This window comes from Stegostoma tigrinum, chromosome 21 (assembly GCF_030684315.1).
Source record: "Stegostoma tigrinum isolate sSteTig4 chromosome 21, sSteTig4.hap1, whole genome shotgun sequence".
Classification (NCBI taxonomy): domain Eukaryota; kingdom Metazoa; phylum Chordata; class Chondrichthyes; order Orectolobiformes; family Stegostomatidae; genus Stegostoma; species Stegostoma tigrinum.
Window position 1 is genome coordinate 11,852,953 of NC_081374.1, and position 24,822 is coordinate 11,877,774.

Consider the following 24,822-nt stretch of genomic DNA (forward strand, 5'->3'; position numbering starts at 1 on the left):
TCTCGGTTACAAAGGAACATTGATAGAATGCAGAGCTGGGCTGAGAAGTGGCAGATGGAGTTTAATCCTGAAAAGTGTGAGGTGATTCATTTTGGAAGGACAAACTTGAAAGCAGGATATAGGGTTAATGGAAAGATTCTTGGCAGTGCGGAGGAGCAGAGGTATCTTGGGGTTCATGTCCACAGTTCCCTGAAAGCTGCCACCCAGGTGGATAGAGTTGTTAAGAAGGCGTATGGTGTGTTAGTTTTTATTAACAGAAGGATTGAGTTCAAGAGCTGTGAAATTATCCTCCAGCTATACAAAACCCTGGTTCAGCCACATCTGGACTATTATGTCCAGCTCTGGTTGCCTCATTTCACGAAAGATGTGGATGCTTTGGAAAAGGTACAGAGGAGATTTGCCAGGATGTTGCCTGGAATTGAGGGGAGGTCGTACGAGGAAAGGTTGAGAGAGCGAGTTTTTTTCTCTTAAGAATGACAAATGATGAGAGGTGACTTGATATAGGTATATAAAATGATCAAAGCTATAGATTGAATGGACAGCCAGAGAATTTTTCCTAAGGTGGGGGTAGCTATCACAAGTGGGCATAGTTTTAAAGTGAGTGGAGGTAGAGAGAGGGGAGACATCAGAGGTAGGTTCTTTACTCAGAGAGTGGTCGGGATGTGGAATGCATTGCCGGAGATGGTAGGGGAGTCAGCCTCATTAGGGGCATTTAAGCAGCTATTAGAAAGGCTTATTGATGACAGTATAAGTTAGGGGTGGAGGTTAGATAGATCTTAAGTTTAGGGTAAAAGATCAGCTCAACATCGTGGGCCAAAGGACCTGTCTGTGATGTACTGTTCTATGTTCTACATTCCATGTTCTAAGATCCCGTCGTAATCTTAGGTAACCTTCTCCATTGTTGACCATGCCCTCAATTTTGGTGTCATCCATAAACTTACAAACCATTCCTCTTCGACTCTCGTCCAAGTCAATCATATCGATTACCCCAATCACTGTGAAACGCCACTGGCCACTAGCCACAAGTCTGAAACACAACCCCCCAGCACCACCTTCTGCCTCCCACTGTCAGCCAAATTTTCAGCCAGTTGACAGGATCATCCTGAATCCCATGTATTCGAACTTTACTCATTTGTCTACATGGGGAAAATTGTCAATGTAGACAATGATTATTGCTCTGTCCCCATCTATGTTTTGCTTACGTCCTCCAAAAAACACCAGCAAGTTTGTAAGGCACGATTTCCTATGTGCTATCCCTAAACCTTCCCTCTCCAAATGCACGTAAATTCTATCGCTCAGAATCTTCTCCAACAACTTACCCACCACTGATGCCAGACTCACAGGTCTATAGTTCCCAGTCTTCATACATCTTTTCTCAAATTAAGACACAACATTAGCCAGCCTCCAGTCCTGTAGCACCTCAGCTGTGGCTGACGATAACATGAATATCTCTGTTAGGGGTCTCACAATTTCTTCCTAAACTTCCCACAATGTCCCGAGAACTGATTAGTTCCCAGAGATTTATCTGCCTTTATGTTTTTCAACCTCCAGCACTTCCCCTTCTGCGATGTGAACCGTTTGCAAGACATCAATATTTGTTTTCTCGAGTTCCCTAACCTTCTTGTGTTTCTCCACAGTAAAAGTTAACACTAAATATACATTTAATATCTCTCCAATCTCGTGTGGGTCCACACATAGATGATCTCATTTACTTTATCTCCCGAATCTGAGAGTTGACGTGTTACATCCGGATTTTGTGAAAGATTTGGGCTGGTAACAACAAACCAGATATCCCATGAGTTTCACATGTCAGTTTTCTGAGCTTTCAGGAATAATGTAAAACTCCCGACAGACATAACCTGCCAGTGATTTCCCATTGGCTGAGCTGTAAGGATCCACGAGGCAGACAAATGAGGTTCCCCATCTCCACAGAGTACACAGGCAACATGGCTTGGTTTTACGTGAACCATTTGTGCAATAATTAAACTGTTAATTCTTTGTTGTTTATTCTTTTTTAGCCAGTTTTTGTTGCCCATTATGAATTACCCCTGATTGATTGGCTTTCTAGATCTTTTGAAGAGAGCAGTTAAGAATCAAGCACATTGCTGGAGTCACATGTAGACCAGAGCTGGAAAGGGCTGCATGTTTCCTTCTCTAAAGGACATTAACGAACCAAATAGAGCTTTACAGGATCTTCGGAGACCTCAAAATACCCCACATCCGATGAAGTACTTAGCTGAAGGAAGCAAATAGTTGTAATGCGGCAATATATTGAAGTTAATTTGCATGCAGCCAACAGCATTGAAGTAATTCTGTCAGAAATCTGATTGTTCTTAGCAACATTGATTTAGGAACGAATGCTGGGACACCAGGAGAACCTCCAATCTGAAAATCATTTACAAATGATGATGTATCCAAAGGACAAACAGGTTCTCAATTTATCACCTCATCGACACTGTCTCAGCTGTAAGAGTACGGCATTATCCCTCTTTACTGGGTAGTGGGAACCAGTTGAATTTTAACCCTGAAGGGGAGCTTGAACACACTGCATGTTGGCATCAAATGTTAGAGAGCAGCCACATGAGGTGCTGCTGTGAGTTACAAATACAGTTTATGTGTATCATTGCTTTTCTTGGTGACTTGCTTCTTCTCTGACAACTCAAACAGGAGATTATATCAGGAAATGCCTGCAGTCAATAGTTGTATGTTTCATTTGTACACTTCATCTCCAGTCTATACCCAATATCTGTTGAAGATCTATACACAGAATTCATGTACGGAAATTGAAAATTATTTCTGTGAGAAAAGTTCAAATTGCACATCAATTAAACACTCTTTTTAAGTTCAGGGATAATTGAAGCGCATGCTGTGGGTAATATTTTATGTGCCTTCTCATTTTTGAGGTACAATGCAAACTGTTGGCTTTGTTCAGAACTGGTGATGAAACAAATGAAATGTGTTTTATCAATTACAGTCTCACTGAGTGAGATCGAAAGCAACTAATTTGAATTGACATTCAGTAAAAATGAATCATATTGTTTGCTTCACACTTCCCGATGCTGTTGATTTGTATTGTATACCAGCAGTTTATGAGTTTATTGCTACTTGATGCTGAGCTGCTCCTTCTCTGACAGCTCAAACACGAGAGTATATCAGGAAATGCCTGCAGTCAATACTTTCATATATTTCATTTGTACAACTCATCTCCAATCCATACCCAACATCTGCCCAAAATCTGGACAGAACTGTCATGCACTGAGTTTGATAATTCCATCTGATAGAAAAATTCAAATTATTCATCAATCTAAAACTAATTTAATTTTTGTGAATTACTGGAAATTGTACAATGTTTATGCATGATGTGGGGAATATTTTATGTGCTGCTCATATTTGAAGTACAATGCTAACAGTTGGTTTTGTTCAGAACTGGCAATGAAACAAGTGGTGTGAGTTTTATCAATTGCAGTCTTACAGAGTGAGATAAAAAGCATCTAGTTTGAATGGACATTCAGCAAAAAAAATCGCATTGTTTGCTTCACACTTCGGTGTCTGAGCAAGACGGAAAAAAGACAACATAATTTGAAGGAAAGAGGTCTGCTTCATACTTCAAACTTTTACCCACTGTTTATACTTCGATCTGAGTAGATTGTAGCAAAGTGAAGTAGCACAGCTCAGGGAGTTCAGTGGCAAAACTGAACTAAAGTTTAATTTTTGATTGACAGCAATAGGTAAATGTCAGATGAAACAAGCTTCAATAGCATGTCCTGTAACACTCCGCATGTTGTTACAATTGCAGATTCCAAGTTTGATTGGTTGGACATTAGTGGGGGGCACTGCAGCCTGGTGCAATATTACAATGATGAGATGTCTCCTCAGTGAGTGAGGAACTCAGAACAGCATCATCACACACTGCTCCTTGCACCTTCTACCAAGCAAGTCTTCAAGACAACAAAGTGTGGAGCTGGATGAACACAGCAGGCCAAGCAGCATCTCAGGAGCACAAAAGCTGACGTTTCGGGCCTAGATCCTTCATCAGAGAGGGGAATGGGGAGAAGGAACTGGAATAAATAGGGAGAGAGGGGGAGGCGGACCGAAGATGGAGAGAAAAGAAGATAGGCGGAGAGGAGAGTATAGGTGAGGAGGTAGGGAGGGGATAGGTCAGTCCAGAGAAGACAGACAGGTCAAGGAGGCAGGATGAGGTGGTAAGTAGGAAATGGAGGTGCGGTTTGAGGTGGGAGGAAGGGATGGGTGAGAGGAAGAACAGGTTAGGGAAGCAGAGACAGGCTGGGCTGGTTTTGGGATGCAGTGTGGGGAGGGGACAAGCTGGGCTGGTTTTGTGATGCAGTGGGGGGAGGGGATGAACTGGGCTGGTTTTGGGATGCAGTGGGGGGAGGGGAGATTTTGAAGCTTGTGAAGTCCACAATGATACCATTGGGATGCAGGGTTCCCAAGTGGAATATGAGTTGCTGTTCCTGTAACCTTCGGGTAGCATCGTTGTGGCACTGCAGGAGGCCCAGGATGGACATGTCGCTTAAGGAATGGGAGGGGGAGTTGAAATGGATCGCGACCAGGAGGTGCAATTGTTCAGTGCGAACCGAGTGTAGGTTTTCTGCAAAGCGGTCCCCAAACCTCTGCTTGGTCTCCCTGACGTAGAGGAGGCAACAACAGGAATAGTGGATGCAGTATAACACATTGGCAGATATACAGGTGAGCATCTGCTTGATATGGAAAGTCGTCTTGTGTCTTGGGATGTGGGTGAGTGGGGAGGTGTGGGGCAGGTGCAACACTTCCTCCAGTTGCAGAAAAAAGTGCCGGGTGTGGTGGGGCTGGAGGCCAGTCTGGAGCGGACAAGGGAGTCCTGGGGAGAGTGGTCCCTCTGGAAAGCAGATAAGGGTGGGGAGGGAAAAATGTCTTTGGTGGTGGGTTCAGATTGCAGATGGCGGAAGGGTCGGAGGATGATATGTTGGATCCGGAGGTTTGTGGGGTGGTGCATGAGGATGAGGGGGATTCCGTTTTTGTTATTATTGCGGGGACTGTATGTGAGGGATGAGTTGCGGGAAATGCGGGAGACACGGTCGAGGGCATTCTCGACCACTGCGGGTGGGGGATATAGCGGTCCTTGAAAAATGAGGACATCTGAGATGTTCGGGAGTGGAATGTCTCATCCTGGGAGCAGATGCGGTGGAGGCGAAGGAATTGGGAATAGGGGGTGGCATTTTTGCAGGAAGGTGGGTGAGAGGAGGTGCATTCTAGGTAGCTGTGGGAGTCAGTTGTCTTGAAATGGATATCGGTTTCTAGGTGATTGCCAGGCAAGGGGACTCCCTGTCCGCTCCACAGTCCCCTCCAGCCACCAGCTGTAACAACACTCAGCATGTTTGACACCATTAAGGACAAAGAAGCCTGTTTAATTGGCATCACATATCCAAGCATTTACTCCCTCCACCATCAATGCTCAGTACCAGTAATGTGTACTATATACAAGATACACTGCTGAAATTCACCTAAGACCCTGAGACAGCAACTTCCAAACATATAATCACTTCCATTTCAAAGAATAAGGGCTGTAGATACATAGGAACACCAAGACCTACAAGTTCACTTCCAAGCCACTCACCATCCTGACTTGGAAATATATTGCTGTTTCTTCAGTGTCACTGCATCAAAATCCTTCAGTTCTCTCCGCAAGGGCATTGTGGGTCTACAGCACATTGACTGCAGGATTCCTCAATATCGAGGGAAATACATGTTTCTTGATGTCATGTTGAGTGCACTGAATTCACTAAAGACTTGTATCTGTAATGTTGGGGACCCTTGTAGGAGGCTGAGATGGATCGTTTGCTTAACATTTCTGGCTGAAGATAGCTGCAAACTTTTCAGCTATATCTTTTACACTGATATGTTGGTCTCTACCATCATTGAAGATGGGTGTATTTGTGGAGTGTCCTTCTCCACTGTGTATATAATTGCCCACTGCCATTTATGACTGGCTCTGGCAGAGCTTAAATCTGATCCATTGTTTGTGAGATTGCTAAGCTCTGTTTATCACATGTTGCTTGTGCTATTCGGTACAAATTCCTGCTTGGTAGCTTCATGAGGTGACACCGCATTTTTCGGTATGCCTGGTCTGCTCCTGGCATGCCCTCATGCTCTCTCCATTGAGCCAGGGTTGACCTCTGCCTTGATGGTAATGGTTAAGTGGAGGATATGGTGGGCCAAGAGGTTGCAGATTGTGCTGGAATACAATTCTGCGACCATTGATGGCCCACAGTGCCTGATGGATGACCAGCCTTGATTTGCTAGATCTGTTCAATGTCTGTCCTATTTAGCATGGTAATAGTGCCACCCATGATAGAGGTTATTCTTGAGGCAGGAAGGTGGGACTTTGCTGCACAAGGGAGTGCTGTGCTCACTCCTACTGAAGCTATCATGGATAAATGCATCTGCAGCCAGTAGGTTGGTAAGAAGGAAGGAAAGTATGTTATTTTGCTTCTTGCCAGTTCCCTCAGCATTTGCCCAGATCAAATCGAGCAGGCATGACTTTTAGGACCTGACCAACTCAATCAATAGTGTTGCGGCTGAGCGTCTCTCGGTGATGGAGATTGGAATTCCCCACCAAGAGTATAGTTTGCACCCTTGGCAAGCTCAGTGTTTCCTCCACTTGCTGTTCAACATGGAAGAGTACTGGTTCATCTGCCGAGGGAGGACGGTATGTGGCAATCAGCAGGAGCTGTCCTTTCCTATCTTTAATTTGAAGCCATGAGACTTCCTGGCATCCAGACTCAGTGTTGAGGACATTCAGGGCAACTCCCTCCTGACTGTACAACAAGTTTTTAAATAGATTTTAATAGATTTTTAAATTCCAGCTTTATTTTATTAAATTCACATTCCACCAAACCTGGGTCGCCAAAATATTTGCTGAATTTCTGGATTAATTATCAAGAAATAAATACTGCCTGGTCATTGCCTACTCTAATACCTGATACCATCTTTTAGATTTTGGTGCTTTATTGTAATAGCGACTTAACACAGAATATCAGGCATTTGTGTGTAAATTTCAGAAAGTTTATTGTATTTATTAAGAAACAGCAGTTGAGATATGACACATTGACTAATTGGATTTTTAAAAAAAGGATACAACACTTCACCAAGAAAATTGACAATGACTGGTCCATGCATTGTCCTGACAAACTAATAAAATAACAGCTGTCACATCTTCTTTAAAGGAAAATAAGATGCAATGCACTTGCATTTTCTTTCTGTCAGCAAATAGGGCATTGTATATTTATGTATGTCATTTCTCATCCACACAACTGCACCACACTGTGTGTGGAACTGAACAATTTAAAATTAGCTGTCAGAGAAATTCTTTGCACATTCAGATTTGTTCAGGAAATGTTGTGCAATTATGGAATCATATCTGATGTTGAATTTAGTTTTTGACGTTTATCCTTACTGGCACAGACTCCCACCCAGTATATTGCCTGTTGCAAACAGCTGAAGGAATACGCTGTTCATATGATCTGCCATATGTTCTACACACTTAGTAATGCACCAACATTGTACTTCATATTCCACATTACTTTTTGGTGTACAAACATTATTGAAGGAACATTTTTTCACTTGATGGTAGCGTCCTGCTGGTGATACTCGTCATGAAGTCAGCTCTTTGCTCTTGTGAGGAACCATTCTCTTGTTGGGTGGCCTCATCAGCAAGTCCAACAATTTCCAAGGCCAGTGTAATTACAGAAGTTAGCTTCAAATGGTCTGAACAAAAATTCTGGATTTGTCTTCACAAGTAAAAAGATAAATTAATTCTCCTTTCAAAATGCCCCAGGTGCATTTTACTTTGGAAGTATCTGCCCTCAGAGGAAGGTATTAACCGAGTTGACAGTGAGAAGCGAAACCCACAAGTGAGTTTTAATGGAAAGAGGCTCATGTCATCAGAAACATGTAATCTACCTCATGTTACAATCATGCACACGTTGTGTTCGTAAAATAGACATAGTTACTAAGAGAGTGAGGAGACCTACCAAAGTCTTAATCCAACAAGATTTTAAGCTACTTTCCCTTTCCCACCACTGTTCATACTTTTGAATATATTGAACATTTTGGAACTCAGACAGAGATCCGAGTTCACCTAAGAGGTGACATTCCCTCAGGGGAATTGAAATGCTAGCCTGAGTTATTCGGAAAAGTCCTGAAGTAAATCCATAACATTCTATCTTAAGGGCTAGAGTTTGATAAAAAGCCAAAGCTGACTACTGAGAGCTGTTATATTATGGGGGGCTGTGTACATGGTATGATAGGTATATAACTGAACACGGTACCACAACTCTCAACGTTGGAACCACTTTGACACTTTCATATATCCAAAAAAAAGGAATTCAGAAACGGATACATTTATTGATGACTGCCTGTTGAGAATAGGAGTGGAATTAGAGGTAACAACTGAGACGAAAGAAGAAATAGACAAAATTGGTTGTGGTTCATGGAGGATGGAAATAGATTCCAAAGTAAAATGAAATAATGGTCATCACAAATCCACATGGAAAGATTTCCTAGAGCTTAACTTCTGCATAAATTGGCATTTCAGATTCTGGCAAATTCTCTCCTTTTGGAGTTACGACCTTGTTCTCTGGGAGCTGGCTTTGAACCTTGGCATTGCCCCTGGTAACAGAGTAACTTGTCTCACCACTCCGTGCTGACGACTTCTTTTGAAACTGCGGTTCTGCATACATGACTCCATTTGCATTATTCTTAAAATGGGCAGTTCCTTCACTATGTATTCCTCTTGACCTAGTTTCACTGTGCATTATAGTTGCATATACAATGTTCTCTTCAGCTCCTACCATTTGCTAAAACAAAAACACAAAGTTGAATTCATTTTTAATTAATCTTAACAGTGATTTGATTTGCAAAGTTGGGAAATCTACTCTCAGATTGTCATTCATTAATTGACAAACTGTTGCAAAGTTTTGTATGTTATCTCAGGCTGGAACAAGCAACTTGGTCTAACATCCACATGAACCAGTTCACATTGGTCTTCATTTAACCCCAACAATATATTCATCTAGTCCTTTCTAGCTCAGGTACTTACCAAACTTGCATGTGAAGTGGCAGTTCGGCGGGTATTGCAGTCAGTGTAGATGGCAGCATATATTTACAAAGGGATACATTGATAAACTGAGTGATAGGGCATCATTGTGGCAAATGGAGTTCAATATAATCAAGTGTGAGGTTATCCATTTTGGGGTGTAAACGGATTGGTCAGGATACTTTCTGGATGATGTGAAGTCAGAAATAGTGGATATCCAAAGAAACTTGAGACTTCAAATGCATAGATCTTTAAAATGTCAGGAACAGGGACAGAAAATAATCAAGGAAGCTAATGCAATGCTGACCTTTATCTCCAGAGGACTGGATGATAACGATGCAGAAGTTGTGCTGCAGTTTTACAAAACACTAGTTAGATCCTGCTGGGAATACAGTGAGCAGATCTGGCACGACACCTTAGGGAGGATATATTGGCTTTGGAGGGAGCTCAATGTAGGTTTACAGGAATGCTACCTGGGCCTCTGGGGTTAGATTCGGAGGATACACTCAACAAACTATGCCTGTTTCCTCTCGAATTTAAAAGGGTCAGGAGAGATCTGATTGAAATCTTCAGGATATTAAAAGAACAAAACAGGGCAGATAAGGATTAATTGTTTCCACCAGTTGGGGATTTTTAAACTTGGGCCATTGTCTGAGAATTAGGGCCAGACCATTGAGGTGAGCGATTAGAAATCACTCTGTATACAAAGGGTGGGAGATATTTGGAACTCTGTGATTGACGAAGCCCGAGTGAAGGATGACAACATACAATTCATACAAAAGGTGTGCACCCTAGTGGTGACCAGTGGAAATTCATTTTGAGGGACAGTAGGATTTGTGTTGATAGTCTTTTGTTATTTTTAATGTTTTTGCGTCAATACATTGAACTCTTCAGAAATGGATGGAAATGCAGGTTGGGAGGTGTCAGCAAAGCTGAAGTCACGATTAAACGCTGAACAAAGTCTCATTTTTAATTGTAAAGACAACTCATCCGCTCTTTATACTGATCAATTAGAATATTCAGAGTTAGACCAAGCCAGAAGCGAGTTCAGTCTATCAGACATATTTAAGGAGAATCTCGAGAAACACAAGAGGACAAAAAAAAAGAAGCTTCTGTTGATCGGGTTAGTTAGAGAGGTCATGGGGGGAACCAGTTGTTGTGATTGGAATGTTTCTGTGCTATTCATTCAATATGTAAATTTCTAATTATTATTCAATAAATTGCTATTTGATCTCCTTACCTGATTCTCAAAAGCATTATCTGTTCTATTACCTTCACCATCTTTACCTGAAAAATTACAACACTGCATTTGAAATACCTGTGATCAGAACGGAGGATGTTTTCTCAATGGCTAAATTGATCACATATTGCAGCCTTACATTGATTTGGTCTCTTGTTCTTGAATTCTGCACACGAAGGCAGGTCTGACCCACGGCATTATGGTTTGCACCCAATGTGTAGGGCAAGAGCAAACACTCTGAATGCGCCCTGAGCCAGGACAGGGATTGAACCCCATGTTGTTGGTACCAACCAGTGACAGGGATCAACTCAATCTGGTCCTGCCAACTGCTTCCCCGCCCCCTCCCTGTCCCATCCAGTGGGTCTCAGTTGCTGTGGCAACATAAACATTTACACGTATGCGGCAGCTGTGGGTCATGATGGTAGATGCTCCAATTTCTTTCCTTCACGTTACTCAATAGGAATCGCCCCCAGAGTTAGCACGTGTTGGAAATGTTGGAAGGGTTTACAAGCTGACACTTCACCTGTTTGGCTGCTGCATTATGAACACACTTCCCTTCTATCAAGTCTTAGATTGAGACTTGAACCCAAGAATACTGGTACAGAGGCAGCAATGCTATTATTGCACTACATGTCCTCCAATTCACAGCCACGTCAAGGCAAGTAATACTCTATATTTTGTTACAGAGTGATTAATGTAAAAATAAGGAAGTAGTGTTTACATAGAGGCAGTGCTGATTGTAGCATTGGTCTCCTCAAAGGACCCACTTGTTCTCGCATTCACTACACTGGATGGAAATTGTTTTACAAGGAGGGCTTGAGTAGAATAAGTGCGTATTCTCCAGAGTTTAGTTGATTGACGAGTAATGCCATGAAAATGTCTAAAATTCTGAAGGCACTTTGAATAATAGAATTCCTGCAGTGTGAAAGCAGGCCATTCAGTCTATTGAGACCACACTGACCCTCTGAACATCACCCCACCCAGACCCACACACCCTACTGTATCGCTGTAACCCTGAATTTCCCATGGCTAACCCATTTAACCTGCACATTCCTGGTCAATTTAGCATGGTCAGTTGAACATGTCCAACATCTTTGGACTGTAGGAGGAAACTGGAGCACCCGAAAAAAAAACCCATGCAGATGACCAGAACATGCAAATTCTACACAGTAACCCGAGAGTGGAATTGATCCTGGGTCCCTACTGCTGTGAGGGAGCTGTGCTAAAAACTGAGCCATTGTATCACACTTGACAGGAAACATGTCGGGAAAATGTTTTCTTCGGCTGGGGATTCTGGATCCAATGTCACAGAATCAGCAAAAAGGGTGGGCCAAATTGGGACTGAGATTGGAAGAAATGTGTTCACATAAAAGTCACTGAAATTTCAGAAGCTTCTACCCAGGCAGCCTTGAACACTAGATATATTGAAAGCGGAGACGAATAGATTTTTGGGAAGTCAGGGAATTTAGGCAGTCATAGAAAAGAGACCACTTGCTGAAAGATTTCCCCTTAAATAAACAAAAATAATAGATAAAGAATCAACTTGGTTTTAGCAGACATCTACCTTGCAGAAAACTAGACCTCATTAGATTTTAGAAAACGAAGAACTGTGAATGCTGGAGATCTGGAAAAAAAAAGATGTTACTGGAGAAACTCAGCAGGCCCGAGACACTGAGTTCAAAATGTAAACTCTGCTTTCTTCCCACGGATGTTTTAACCTGACAAGATCCTAAAGAGAATCTAGAACCAAATTCGGCAGTCAGTCAGGATTTCAATATTGATCAACTGACTCTGAAGCTAAATCCCTAAAAGTGGAAGTACTGCTCCTGAATTTGACTGCAACTGATTACCATTGGATCAACTGGAAGAAATTCAACTTACTAAGTCCTCAGTACTTGCAATTGCAATGTTCATTTGTTAAAAAATATGAAAAATAAAGATCTATCTAAATGTCAGTATGACCTCAACCCTTCCCCCATTCACTTCTGACATTCTAAACCAACGTTGATTGCTACTTCCACCAGAATCCACCTGTAGTCAGCTCAAAGCATTCTCCCCACTGCGCTCCAAAACCAGTCCAGCTCATCCCCGCCTCCCTAACCTGTTCTTCCTCTCACCCATCCCCTCCTCCCACCTCAAGCCACACCTCCATTTCCTACCTACTAACCCCATCCCACCCCCTTCATCTGTCTGTCCTCCCCAGACTGACCTATCCCCTCCCTATCTCCCCATCTACACTCACCTTTACAGGCTCCATCCCCACCTCTTTAACTTGTCTGTCTCCTCTCCGCCTATCTTCTCCTCTATCCATCTTCAATCCGCCTCCCCCTCTCTCCCTATTCTTTTCAGAACCCTCACCCTGTCCCCCTTTTCTGATGAAGTGTCTAGGTCCGAAACATCAGTTTTTGTGCTCCTAAGGTGCTGCTTGACCTGCTGTGTTCATCCAGCTCCATACTTTGTTATCTCGGATTCTCCAGCATCTGCAGTTCCCATTATCTCTGATACATTAGTATTATGTTTAATCCATGTGGATCAGAATATTCAACAAGTTATGATGGTTTGTTAACTAACATTTGGTAATTACAATGAACTGCAATCTCTTTTTAATCTGCAGCAAGCTATTGACAGACTATGAAATGATTGAGGAGAAATTGAAACTCACCCTTGTTGACTTGCTTCAGGTACAAAAGCAGCAAAACAGCAAAAACAATGAGCATGGTCCCCAGTACAGCGACCACAATGTAAACTGGACTGCGATATAGAGAATAGCAAAGGGTCAGTTCACTGTTCACTGTTGGCTCTTGGGCACTTGTTTAAAGGAAGGAAGTTTTAACATTTATATAGCGCCTCCCATGATCTTTGAGTGGCTCTAAGCACTTTACAGTCAAGAAAGTACTGTTGAATATTTGTCAGTGTCAGAAACAGGAAATTAAGCACCTGATTTCTGTGGAGAAAAATCTCAGAAGCAGCAATGAGACATGACCAAATAAATATTGGCCACACATCTGGGGGAGACCCTCGTCTGTTTTCTCCAAAAGTAAGGCCTGACTTGCTGTGTGCGTCCAACACTCTCTATTTCTCTTCTTATTCTAGTTTTGTTTGATATTTTGTTTCTTTTAACTCTGTTACCACCACTGTAAATTCACTGGTTCAATTCCAATGTTTATGTCAGACTACAATTTCTGAGGCTTATTGCCAGCAGCCTGGGCAATGAGCATGGAGATGGGGAGTGTAGTGTGCAAAATGAGCGTGTACATTGCAAATAAGATATCTTTCAAGAATTGACTTAACATGACACAATGTCCAGCTGTCATCAGATGAACACCCAGTTGTTCCACCACTGGCTGACTGAATATAGGACACACCATCTCAGGGGTATAACGTCACAGATAAAGTCATTGAGGTCTAGGGCACAGAAACAGATCCTTCAGTCAACAGATCTGGGCTGACCAGACTTTTCAATCTGACCTAATTCCATTTGCCAGCATTTGGCCCATCTCGCTTTAAAATCTTCTTATTCATATATCTGTCCAGATACTTTTTAAATTTTGGAATTGTACCAGCCTCCATCAGTTCCTTATGCAGTTCATTCCACAAACACACCACCCTCTGCTCAAAAAGGTTGCCTCTTAAGCCCTTCTTAAATTTTCCCTCTCTCACCTTAAACCTTTGCCCTCTAGCTTTGGATTCACCCACTCAAGGAAATAGATCTCAGCTATTCAACCTGCCCATGCCCCACATAATTTTATAAACCTCTACAAGGTCACTCCTCAGCCTCTGACGCTGTAGGGAAAATAGCCCCAGCCTATTCAGCCTGTCCCTATAGCTCAAGCCCTCCAGTCCCAGCAACATCCTTGGAAATCTTTTCTGAACCGTCTCGCCTTTAACAACGCCCTGCCTGTAGACATACTATGACAACGTCAATACCTGGAGGATCTATGTAGAAAATCTTGACACCATTACTTCATAATTACCTAATGTCTTGCACCAGCCAAAACGACATAACAAATAACATTAAATGAACACACCTTCTCTCAACAATACACCATTCTGCATTGATAATATATTTTGACCTCTTTGGTGGAGGAGGGCACTATTACAACATTGAAAAGGCATTGGATAGGTAAAGAATAGGAAGGGAATATGGGCCAAATGCAGGCAAATGGAACTAGGTCAGATTGGGATGTTTTGTCCAAATTGGACAGAAATGTCTGTTTCTGTGTTGTGTGACTCTCTGACTCCATCTATGATTCTACACTGCACTGTACCCAGTATTTAACATCACATTGGGACCAGCATTAAGAAGAAGGCCTCTTCTCTGCAAACTTAACCAAAGTCGCAAGATGTTCCTCCCAAGTGATTTTAAACTGAAACGATTTGTTAATGCAATTCTCTATTTTCACTCATAGAGAAACAACTTTTTCAATGGTGCCACGCCAGGACAGAAAAGTGCAAGGTAAATGTGACATTCACAAATGTCATGAAATGGGATGAATGTAGTTGTGAAGCAATTGTGATAGATAATGGATTTGAGGGCCAGCAAATTGAGAGTGTATTAACCCTTGTTCTTATTTCCATCTAACAAAAACAGCATATTTTGTTAAAACAGCTAATGTTACAACCTGATGTCAATCCAGCTCCATTTCCATTCCAAGAGCTATGTCATGATATAGTGAATGGTTTCTATCCTGAATTGATTCCACTTGATTGGCAATGTGTCCACGAGTATCCGCTCCCTCCACCACTGATGCTCAGTAGCAGCAGTGTGCACTATCTGCAAGATGCAATGCAGAAATTCCCCAAAGATCCTCAGACAGCACCTTCCAAACCCATATGGGAACACCACCACCTTCAAGTTCCCCTCCAAGCCACTCACCATCCTGACTTGGAAGTACATCACCGTTTCCCCACTCTCATTGGGTCCAAGTCCTGGAATTCTGTCCACAATGGAATTGTGCGTGAACTCACAGCAGGTGGGCTCCTTCAGCTCAAGAAAGCAGCTCACCACCACCTTCTCAATGGCAACTAAGGACGGGCAATAAATCTGGCCAGCCAGCAACACCCGCATCCCACAAAATGAATGAAAAAAAGTCAAAACATTGTTCAAGAGGATTTAATCCCTTGCATGGAAGCTGCCTAACACTAATGATGAGATAATTGCACCTTATACCAAGTTGAGACTCATCTTTTGAACTTGAAGTTGTCACCGGTACTGTTGAAATTCCACAACAGTAATCAGCTCCTGTTGAAACAAATAAATAACTTTCAGATTAACCTCATTTTGACTGTAGCTAACCATAAGAGGACCACTGTCAAATAGAACCTTTGGGGGAAAATATCTGGCTGAACAAATGGGTTTAGAAGGCATAATCTGTGTGAAATCCCCATGCCCCCACTAGCAGGGCAATCCCACTCCGAATTGTCAGTGACTAATCTTTCATGGTAGTTTCTAATTGTATTCCATATCTCACAGATGGTAGCACAGCATTACCAATTGATCTTGTTAATCGACTCCAATCCTTACATTCCTTTTGTGTCCTGTGCAAACATATAATTCTAGCCAGAGAACTGGCCCTACTCATCACTTGGGCAGGCAACGACCACGTGGCATTATCACTAGACTATTATTCTAGAGACCCAGCAACTGGGGGCCTGGGTTTGAAACCTGAAATGCAGATGGTGGAATTTGAATTCAATAAAAAATAAGAAACTGGAATTTAGCAGGTGAAAGGCAAGGAGGATAAGAATGACAGCATTCCAATTAATCAAATCTAATGTTTTTAGATCATTTGTTTTGGTCTCAAAGTTCCAATTCTTTTAACAAAGTGTTAACTTGCCCTCCCATTGGAAACCCCTTCATTGCAATCAGCCATCAGGATAATGGAACTGTGATAATGGGAACTGCAGATGCTGTAGAATCCAAGATAATAAAGTGTGAAGCTGGATGAACACAGCAGGCCAAGCAGCATCTCAGGAGCACAAAAGCTGACGTTTCGGGCCTAGACCCCGCCTCCCCCTCTCTCCCTATTTATTCCAGAACCCTCACCCCATCCCCCTCTCTGATGAAGGGTCTAGGCCCGAAACGTCAGCTTTTGTGCTCCTGAGATGCTGCTTGGCCTGCTGTGTCCATCCAGCTTCACACTTTATTATCTTGGATTCTCCAGCATCTATAGTTCCCATTATCACTGATACAATTTTAACCCCACTGCGAAGCCTCTTCGAGGGATAACCTGAAGAAGTTACCCTCCTTCCTCCGGACCAACCTCAGGGAATCTCTTCTTTTCTCTCCATCTTCGGTCCGCCTCCCCCTCTCTCCCTATTTATTCCAGAACCCTCACTCCATCCCCCTCTCTGATGAAGTGTCTAGGCCCGAAACGTCAGCTTTTGTGCTCCTGAGATGTTGCTTGGCCTGCTGTGTTCATCCAGCTTCACACTTTGTTATCTAGGATAATGGAACTGTCATGTTCTCTCATGGATAAAACATCAATAAAACATCTTAAAAGAGAATAATTAATGATACCACTGAGGCATGTACCGTGAGATACTTGTAGCTCAATTTCAGTAGACACTGAAATGTGGCCAGATTGTTCAATACCACAGCTGTACCATCCTGCATCTTCTGAGTGAAGATCCTCCATTGTAACAGAAAACATATTTTGTGTCTTGTTATCGATGATAGATATCCTTCCTCGCTGTCCATGATGGTCATTTGATTTTACTAAAACAGAGCACTGGCGACTCCAAAATTTCACATATAATTGTGACCATTTGTCATAGTGACAATCGATTGTGATAGCTCTTCCCAAAACGCCTGTTACTTTATTTTTTGCTGGCACTACAGTTGAACCTGAAAAGACAATTAATTAATCAAACAGAAATGAACTTCTCAATATGATCAGATACATTTAATGTGAGTTGCCACTGAACACAGAGGAATCTGTCCATTGCATCATACGGCTTGTGATGAAATCAACTTCTTGTCCATCTCATTTGAACAAGGAGACCAGCATTCCCTGAGACATGTAACGTTCAGTGTATACTCAGTTGAAGAGTAGCTTTGTGGTGACATTCCATTTGGGCCAACCACAGGATTTGTGTAAAATAGGCCCAAAGTGGGGCTTTTTGTAGGATTTTCACTTAGTACAGTTTTAGGGTCACTGAAGAGCATTTTCAAAGAATACAAATTGGGTACTGAAGATCACTGAATTTTGAAGGAGACAGAGACTAGACTCCTTCAAAGTACTGATGTTTAGTAATGCAGTAGTAAAGACAAAGTAACAGAGCTGCTTGTGTACTGCAGAGGGAGCTTTGAGTGAAGTTCGAGGGCAGTTAGATATGTTGGTGCAGCGTTGGATGTAGCCATCAGTGATCTGGAATCATTGTGAAGGACCCAAAGGGAGAGATCCTCATGGATAGCACATCCAGTGATGTCATCACTCAGCAGGTAAAGAGTGCACTCATGGAGAGGGAATGAGAGACTGAGAGAGAAAACTCTAGGCAGGGAGGACTGAAATATAGAAAGTTGTCTCCCTTTCTAATAGATTTTCTCTTTTTGGATACTGCTGTGGGGAGATGTGTTCTCAGGGGAATGCAGAGACAGCCAAATCCATGGCACCAGGAGTGGCTCAGCACCTGACTGTGGGGAGAGAGGGATTTAGACTCTGGAGGCATTGGGTACAATTCTATGAAGATGGAATCTGTACAAGCTGGACGGGTCACAAACCAGCAGACCCAGGACCAATGGCCTCTGACAGGCTTTTGCAAGTTCCTTGATGAGAGGTTAAAGTGGCAGGGCACCATGACCATGAATCATAATCTCATGTCACCTATGGGCACATCAGATTTTACTTACTATGTGTGTTTTTTGAAAGGGAATTGATCAAGCCAAAATTATCACAGATGTGAATTCAGTGGACATTTGGAGAGAGAGATTAGAATGTTGTACCTAGTGTTTGTTAAGGAAACTTCAACAGGTTGACCTAAAGGGAGAAATAAGCAATAAAGTGAAATGTGTTTGCCTTAGAAGTTATCTCAGACTATGATCATGACTCACAGAAATGATTTTTTTAAGGCTACCACTTTTGTTTATACATATAGATAGGAGTCAAAAGAGAACTTCACTCCCAATGTCTCTCCCTTCCATTATTAATATTTCTTGTGTTCAGTAAGTAACAAACTCACCTCTTGTTAGCTCAAGAAAGCTCCTTTAAATGGACTCCTTTGACAACATAAACACATTTGATCTGGCAAAAAGGGATCCACAAGGGAAAGGAGAAGTAGTAGTAAATTAATGCAGATATGAATGAAAAAAAAGCTGAGGTTCTTGAAGCTCCAAGTAATGCTTACCATGGCTCCCAATTTGTGCCAAATAACTGCAGTTGCTCTCTGATCTATGGATGACTGACACATTAACCATTTCACTGTATTTTTCTCCCTGAGTATTAGATGCTGTGCAGTAATATTGATGATGTTGCAGTTTGAATAATTGACAATGTAGATCCACTTTATTGTTCTCAGAAATCATTGAATCTTCAGAAGTGGTCTTTTCATACCATGTGTATCGAATGGGAAGGGATCCCTGGGCAGACTCACAGGAGATACAAACTGAGTGTTCAAAACATGAGATATTTGATGGTGATAAAAACCGAATGACAGGAAGAGAAACGGGATCTGTGGGGAAAGAAGCAAATTATCAGACACTGACTGAGAATTCAAAAGCTAAATATTCTGCAAATTTTAGCATTTCTATCTTTCATCCAAGTCTTTTCATGTTGGAATCTCTACAGTTGCATTCCAGTTTCAGCTAAGTGTTGCATTAATTGAGTGATTAAGACACTTCCCCTCCCATGGGACTCCCTCACACACAGATTGTGATGTTGCAAAATACTTTCAGAATCTGTTTGAGGTGATCTCTTGAAATGCCAGACCATATAGGAAGATGGGTAAGGTGCTGGAACATGGGGCCATCATATTTAGATGCTTGTTGACCAGCATGGACATGATGGGACAAATGTCCTCTTCGCATGCGTAACACTATATTGCTCTAAAATAGATGTTGGCAAGACTGGCTGGCTTCCAGAAATTCTGAGAACTGCTGTGTTGATCCCAAAACTTGTGACATTCTGCAGGCTACTGTGACCATATTGGTTTTGAAGATCAGCATGTTGAAGATCTGACTAGAGGATTTTGGATATACTGTAATGTAATGTAAAAGAGCTATTTAATGACCTTGTTGTAAAGAACTTTTAGGGATGAATGATCAGAATATGACTGAATTATACATTATGTCTGGGAATAAGGTATTTCCATCTGAAGCAAGATGGAATTGGGAAAATTATGAAGGAGAGAGGCACAAATTGGTTGAGCTGGATTGGGAAAATACATTGAAGGGCAGGTCAGTATATTACTCATGGAGAGTCTTTAAAGTCTATTTCATGGCTTGCAGCAACAACATATTTTACTCAAAAACGATATAAATTAACCACAGCTGATAAAAGGATGTGAAGCACTTCCGGGATCAGAACACAAGGCTCATAAAGTGGCCAAAATTGATAGAAATCTGAGGACTGTTTTTTTTTAGTCATACAAGAAAGCAGGACCTTAAAACTGAAGAGACCAGAATAGAATACAAATGCAACCTAACAAAAAAAATAAAATTTTAAGCTTCTTTAGGAATATATAAATAAATAACTTGACAATGACAAACATGGATCTGTGAAAAGCAGCATTGGGGGAATGTATATGAGGAAATGGAGAAATAGCAATGGAGCTAAATGAGTAATTTGTGATGATTTTTGCTGAGGAAAATGCAAGAAAATAACTTAAAATAGAGATCCAAGTGTGAAGGGAGAATGAGGAATTGAAGCAAGTTAGCACTGAGAACATTGTGCTGGAGAAATTAATGGAAGGTGATAAATCCCCAAGACCTGACAGGCTGCACTCTAAAATGTCAACAAACTTGTCAATAGAGATAGATGGTGCATCAGTAATTATCGTCCAAATCTCCAGATAATCTGGAATTATTTCTGCAGAGGAGAAGCTTGCAAATGTCACCCCACTACTTATGGAAGGGGAAAGGAGGAAAATAGGGAACTATTGATCCATCAACCTTACTTCAGCAGGAAGGGAAATAGTAGACTTTATCATAAAACATGTGACAAACAGTAATTTGAATAAAAAACAGTTTGATGGTGTACAGTCAGCATGGATTTGTGAATGGACAATTGTGTTTTACCAACTTGTTGGAGCTTCATCAGGTTATTACCATAAACTTGACAAAGGGAAGTTAATGGATGGAGTGCATTTGGATTTTGAGAAGGCTTTTAAAGATGATCCCAAAGGAGTTTGGTTTGCAAAGTTGAAGGACATGGTATCAGAAGTAATACAATGAAATGGATTGATGATTGGTGAGTAGTCAGAAAATAGAAATTATGAATAAATTGAGCATTCTCATACTCGCAGGTTGTGACTGATGGGGTACTATAAGGATCTGTATTTGAGTCCCAGCTTTTTTCAATATATATCAATGATTTTGACATGGAGACTAAATTTAACATTTCCTAACTTTCAGACAATGCAAACAAATGAGAATTATGTGTTATGAGGAAGGTGCTGAACATCTCCAGGAGAATTTCGACAGGTTTAATGATTGGGCAAGAGTTCGGTCAATGGAATATAATGTGGATAAATGTGAGGCTACCACTTTGTGGGAAGAACAAATGAGCAGAATAGTTTGTAAATGTTGAGATGTTGGAAAATGTAGATGTGCAAAAAGTTTTGGGTGTCCTTGTCAGTAAGATACTGAGGCAATCATGCAGGTGCATTAAGATGTTAGGAAGGCTAATGGAATATTAACCTTTATTACAAGAGAATTTCAGTGCAGGAATTGAGAAACCTTGCTTTGCTTGTTGTGTTGGATCATGGATATACTGCACCTGGAGTATTTTCTGCAGTTTCAATAAACTTATCTCAGGAAAGTTATTATTACCATAGAAGAGTACATCAATGATTTACCAGACATTTTTTGGAAATTTAACGTGGAAGTTGATAAATTTTTGATTATTAATTGTGTGAAGAGTTGAGAGGATAATTTGGTTTAACCAAATTGCAGTGTTTGATCAGCCATGATTCTATTAAATAATGAGGCATGTTCAATAAGTCGAATGGCCTCCTCCTGGTCCTATGTTTTTACAAATAAGCATTGCTGTAGCACCTTGGGATATTGGAGAATTCATGGTTTCTCTCAGGCAAAGCACCAATTGGTCACTTCATTAGAGATTAATAAAGGCAATCGATCAAAACTATACCGTAAAATACTTCGAGCTTCACAGCAGTTAATTCATCTCTAAGCCATCTACCAATACCACAGCTGTACCATCCTGCATCTTCCATGCGAAGACCCTCCATGGTAACAACAAATACTCCTTGTGTCTTGTTATCTTTGATTGACATTCTTCCTTGCTGTCCACCAGGATCAGTCGTTCTCACCAAATATGAGCAGTGCATGGTCCTGCCTTGACACCAGTATTTCATGTTGTCCTTGAGCCTTGTGTTGTAGTTACAATCTATTGTGATTGATCTTCCCACAATTCCTGTTACTTTCTCCTTTGACCACACAGCTGGTAATGAAACGGGGGAGGTGATGTTTCAGAAATTGAATTAGAATTAGGTTCTTATTACAAATAAATACATCCTAATAAGTTTTACCCCTCTACACAGAGAAACTCTGCGCTGTATCTGTTACAAACTTATGACCATATAAATTAGGAATTACAATCTGGAACAGTAAAGCAGCAGTGGGACATCCAGCCCTTGAAGCTATTTGCCATGCAGAAGTTCATGGTCGATCTGTTTGTGTTCCGAAATTCACATTCCCCATTTATACTGATAACCTTTGATTTTTGTCTCACAAATATCTACCACCCTGCACCACCATCCATGGCAGACTGTTCCCATTTCTTCCCATCTCTGTCTTTAAAAGATGACGCCTAGTTGTAAAATAGTGTCCCCTGAGGGACTTACCAGGAAATGGTTTTGAGATCTAACCTCCCCAATGTCCTGCAACGCTGAAGCACAATGTCCTCACTGTTATATTCAGTTCCTCTTATAATATAGGATAGCATTGTAATAGCTTTCTTCATCACATGTTGATACTTGCATTCTAACTTCATGTGACTCATGCACTAGAACACCTCGATCCCTCTGCACCTCAGATTTCTGCATGTGTATAAACTTAAATAATACTCAGCTGCTCCAGGAGTTTGACTTGGTGACAGGAAAGGAACAATGATGTAGTTCCATGCCAGGACGCTATGTGATATGAACATCAGTTTTGGAGGTCAGAAATCAAAACAGTCCCATGAAATTGACATCAGTTTTGGATTATTAATTTCAAAATAGTTATATATTCCTTTTGGATACTTCTGTGAAAGTTTGTCTTTAAAATAAAATGAAAGTAGGAATCCCTGTGAAACTCTGACCTTACACTGGCCTTAGTTAGATAGCAAGTGCATTCAAACCCTAAGTTGTATGTCATTAGAAAAGTGTTTATCCTGTGCTGCTTCATGACAGGTTTATAAACATTGACGATAATTAGCTGGCGACTAAAACAAAGCTGCTGGAAAAGCCCTGCAGGTCTGGCAGAATCTATGAAAGAAAGAAACAGAGTTAAAGTTTCAGGGTCCAGAAGGTTAACTCAGCTTTTTTTCTTTCATAGATGCTGCCAGGCCTGCTGAGCTTTTCCAGCAACTTTGTTTTTGTTCCTGATTTACAGCATCCACAGTTCCTTTGATAATTCACTTGCTTTCAGTTCAGATTAACGTTGATTTTAGTTTGCAAAACTCAGACTGAAAAGTCTTTGCTCAGTTCTGTGATGTCATTGCTGGGTTTAGATGCAAGTATATTTTCTCTCCTGGAACGTTATTTTTCAGAGCAGTCGCTAAACAATTTACCTCAGCAGAATGGTAGATTGTAAACATTCCAAATTGCGAGAGACAGGCTAGAAAATTAGAAAAAAATTTAAGCTGTCAGCTTTGTGAATATTCATGTAAAACTGTCAAACTGTTCACAGGAAAGAAAGAAGGAGTAATCATTGAAGAAAGATGAAAGAACATCAATATTTTATGCAAAGGGATAATTTCTCTGAATTTGAATAATTGTAAATTGATATTGTTGGGAAACAGTTGGAAACTTTGTTTTGTTGTGTGTTTTAAAATTCTTCTAAACTGTTTACCTGTATAGATTGCCGTGTCTTTTAATTTCGTTCATGCAGTGTTTAGTCGTTGAAAGGTAGTCGCAGAAGGTTCAAAAAAACGAAATTAAAAAACACGGCAATCTATACAGGTAAACAGTTTAGAAGAATTTTAAAACACACAACAAAACAAAGTTTCCAACTGTTTCCCAACAATATCAATTTACAATTATTCAAATTCAGAGAAATTATCCCTTTGCATAAAACATTGATGTTCTTTCATCTTTCTTCAATGATTACTCCTTCTTTCTTTCCTGTGAACAGTTTGACAGTTTTACATGAATATTCACAAAGCTGACAGCTTAAATTTTTTTCTAATTTTCTAGCCTGTCTCTCGCAGTTTGGAATCCGATTTCTTTCTGAGATTTGACTTTGCTGATAGTTTCAAAAGGTGAGCTCAGGGCACCAATGTAGTATTAACTCTGCAGTCTCACTCTGTAGAGGACCAATGCTCAATTTGTTTATCTTTTCCTTTCAAAATAGTTTTGGAAACTTTTGCTATCTGTTTGTACCAGCTTGGTCTCATGTTTATTTATTTGTCCTGATTAATCTTTTTGTCATTCTTGATGTTCTTGGTATTCTGACAGGTCATCTGACTTGCCATTCAAGTTAATGTAACAATATTCTTTTTCCTTAAGGTCGATGCTTTGCTTAACTTCTTCAGTTAGCCATGGAACGTAGGTCTTGGAATTTTACAATTCCACTTGGAATTTTTTTGTAGTAGACATCTCCTTAAAATGAGTATTCTGAAAAATCCCTTACAGTGTCTACCACAGCTTCGTTACTGATTTACTTGCTAACCTTATATCCCAGTTCACGTCAATTAGCTCAGCTATCATGTCTCCAAAGTTGCCCATATCTAAGTGTAAAATAACAACCTTAGAATAACACTTCTCCTTTTCAAACTGGATATAAAATCAGTCACTGCTATTCAGAGTTGCTGTAATTCTGAGGTCATTAATTAATCCTGTCACATTATACAATATCAAATACCTTCTCTCTGGTTATCACTGTAAGAAGCTAACTCAAAGATTAACCAAAAACCCCTCAACAAACAGATTAAAATTTCTCATGAGATAACTAAGTGTAGAGCTGCATGAACACAGCAGGCCAAGCAGCATCTTAGGAGCACACTCCTAAGATGCTGCTTGGCCTGCTGTGTTCATCCAGCTCTACACTTTGTTACCTTGGATTCTCCAGCATCTGCAGTTCCCATTATCCCTGATTAAAATTTCTCAA

At 41.0% G+C, this 24,822-nt stretch overlaps 1 protein-coding gene across 1 annotated transcript in view; it reads right to left on the minus strand.

Annotated features, from left to right (window-relative positions):
• The window catches only part of LOC125462655 (uncharacterized), a 49,208-nt gene that overhangs the window by 19,133 nt on the left and 5,253 nt on the right, over positions 1-24,822 (minus strand). The window contains exons 2-8 of the mRNA XM_059653209.1: positions 21,641-21,952; positions 18,681-19,004; positions 16,870-17,181; positions 15,498-15,576; positions 12,997-13,085; positions 10,335-10,381; positions 8,571-8,855 (exon numbers count right to left, since the gene is read on the minus strand). Of these exons, the coding sequence (XP_059509192.1) occupies positions 8,571-8,855; positions 10,335-10,381; positions 12,997-13,085; positions 15,498-15,576; positions 16,870-17,181; positions 18,681-19,004; positions 21,641-21,952 (1,448 nt within the window). The remainder of the gene's footprint in view (positions 1-8,570; positions 8,856-10,334; positions 10,382-12,996; positions 13,086-15,497; positions 15,577-16,869; positions 17,182-18,680; positions 19,005-21,640; positions 21,953-24,822) is intronic.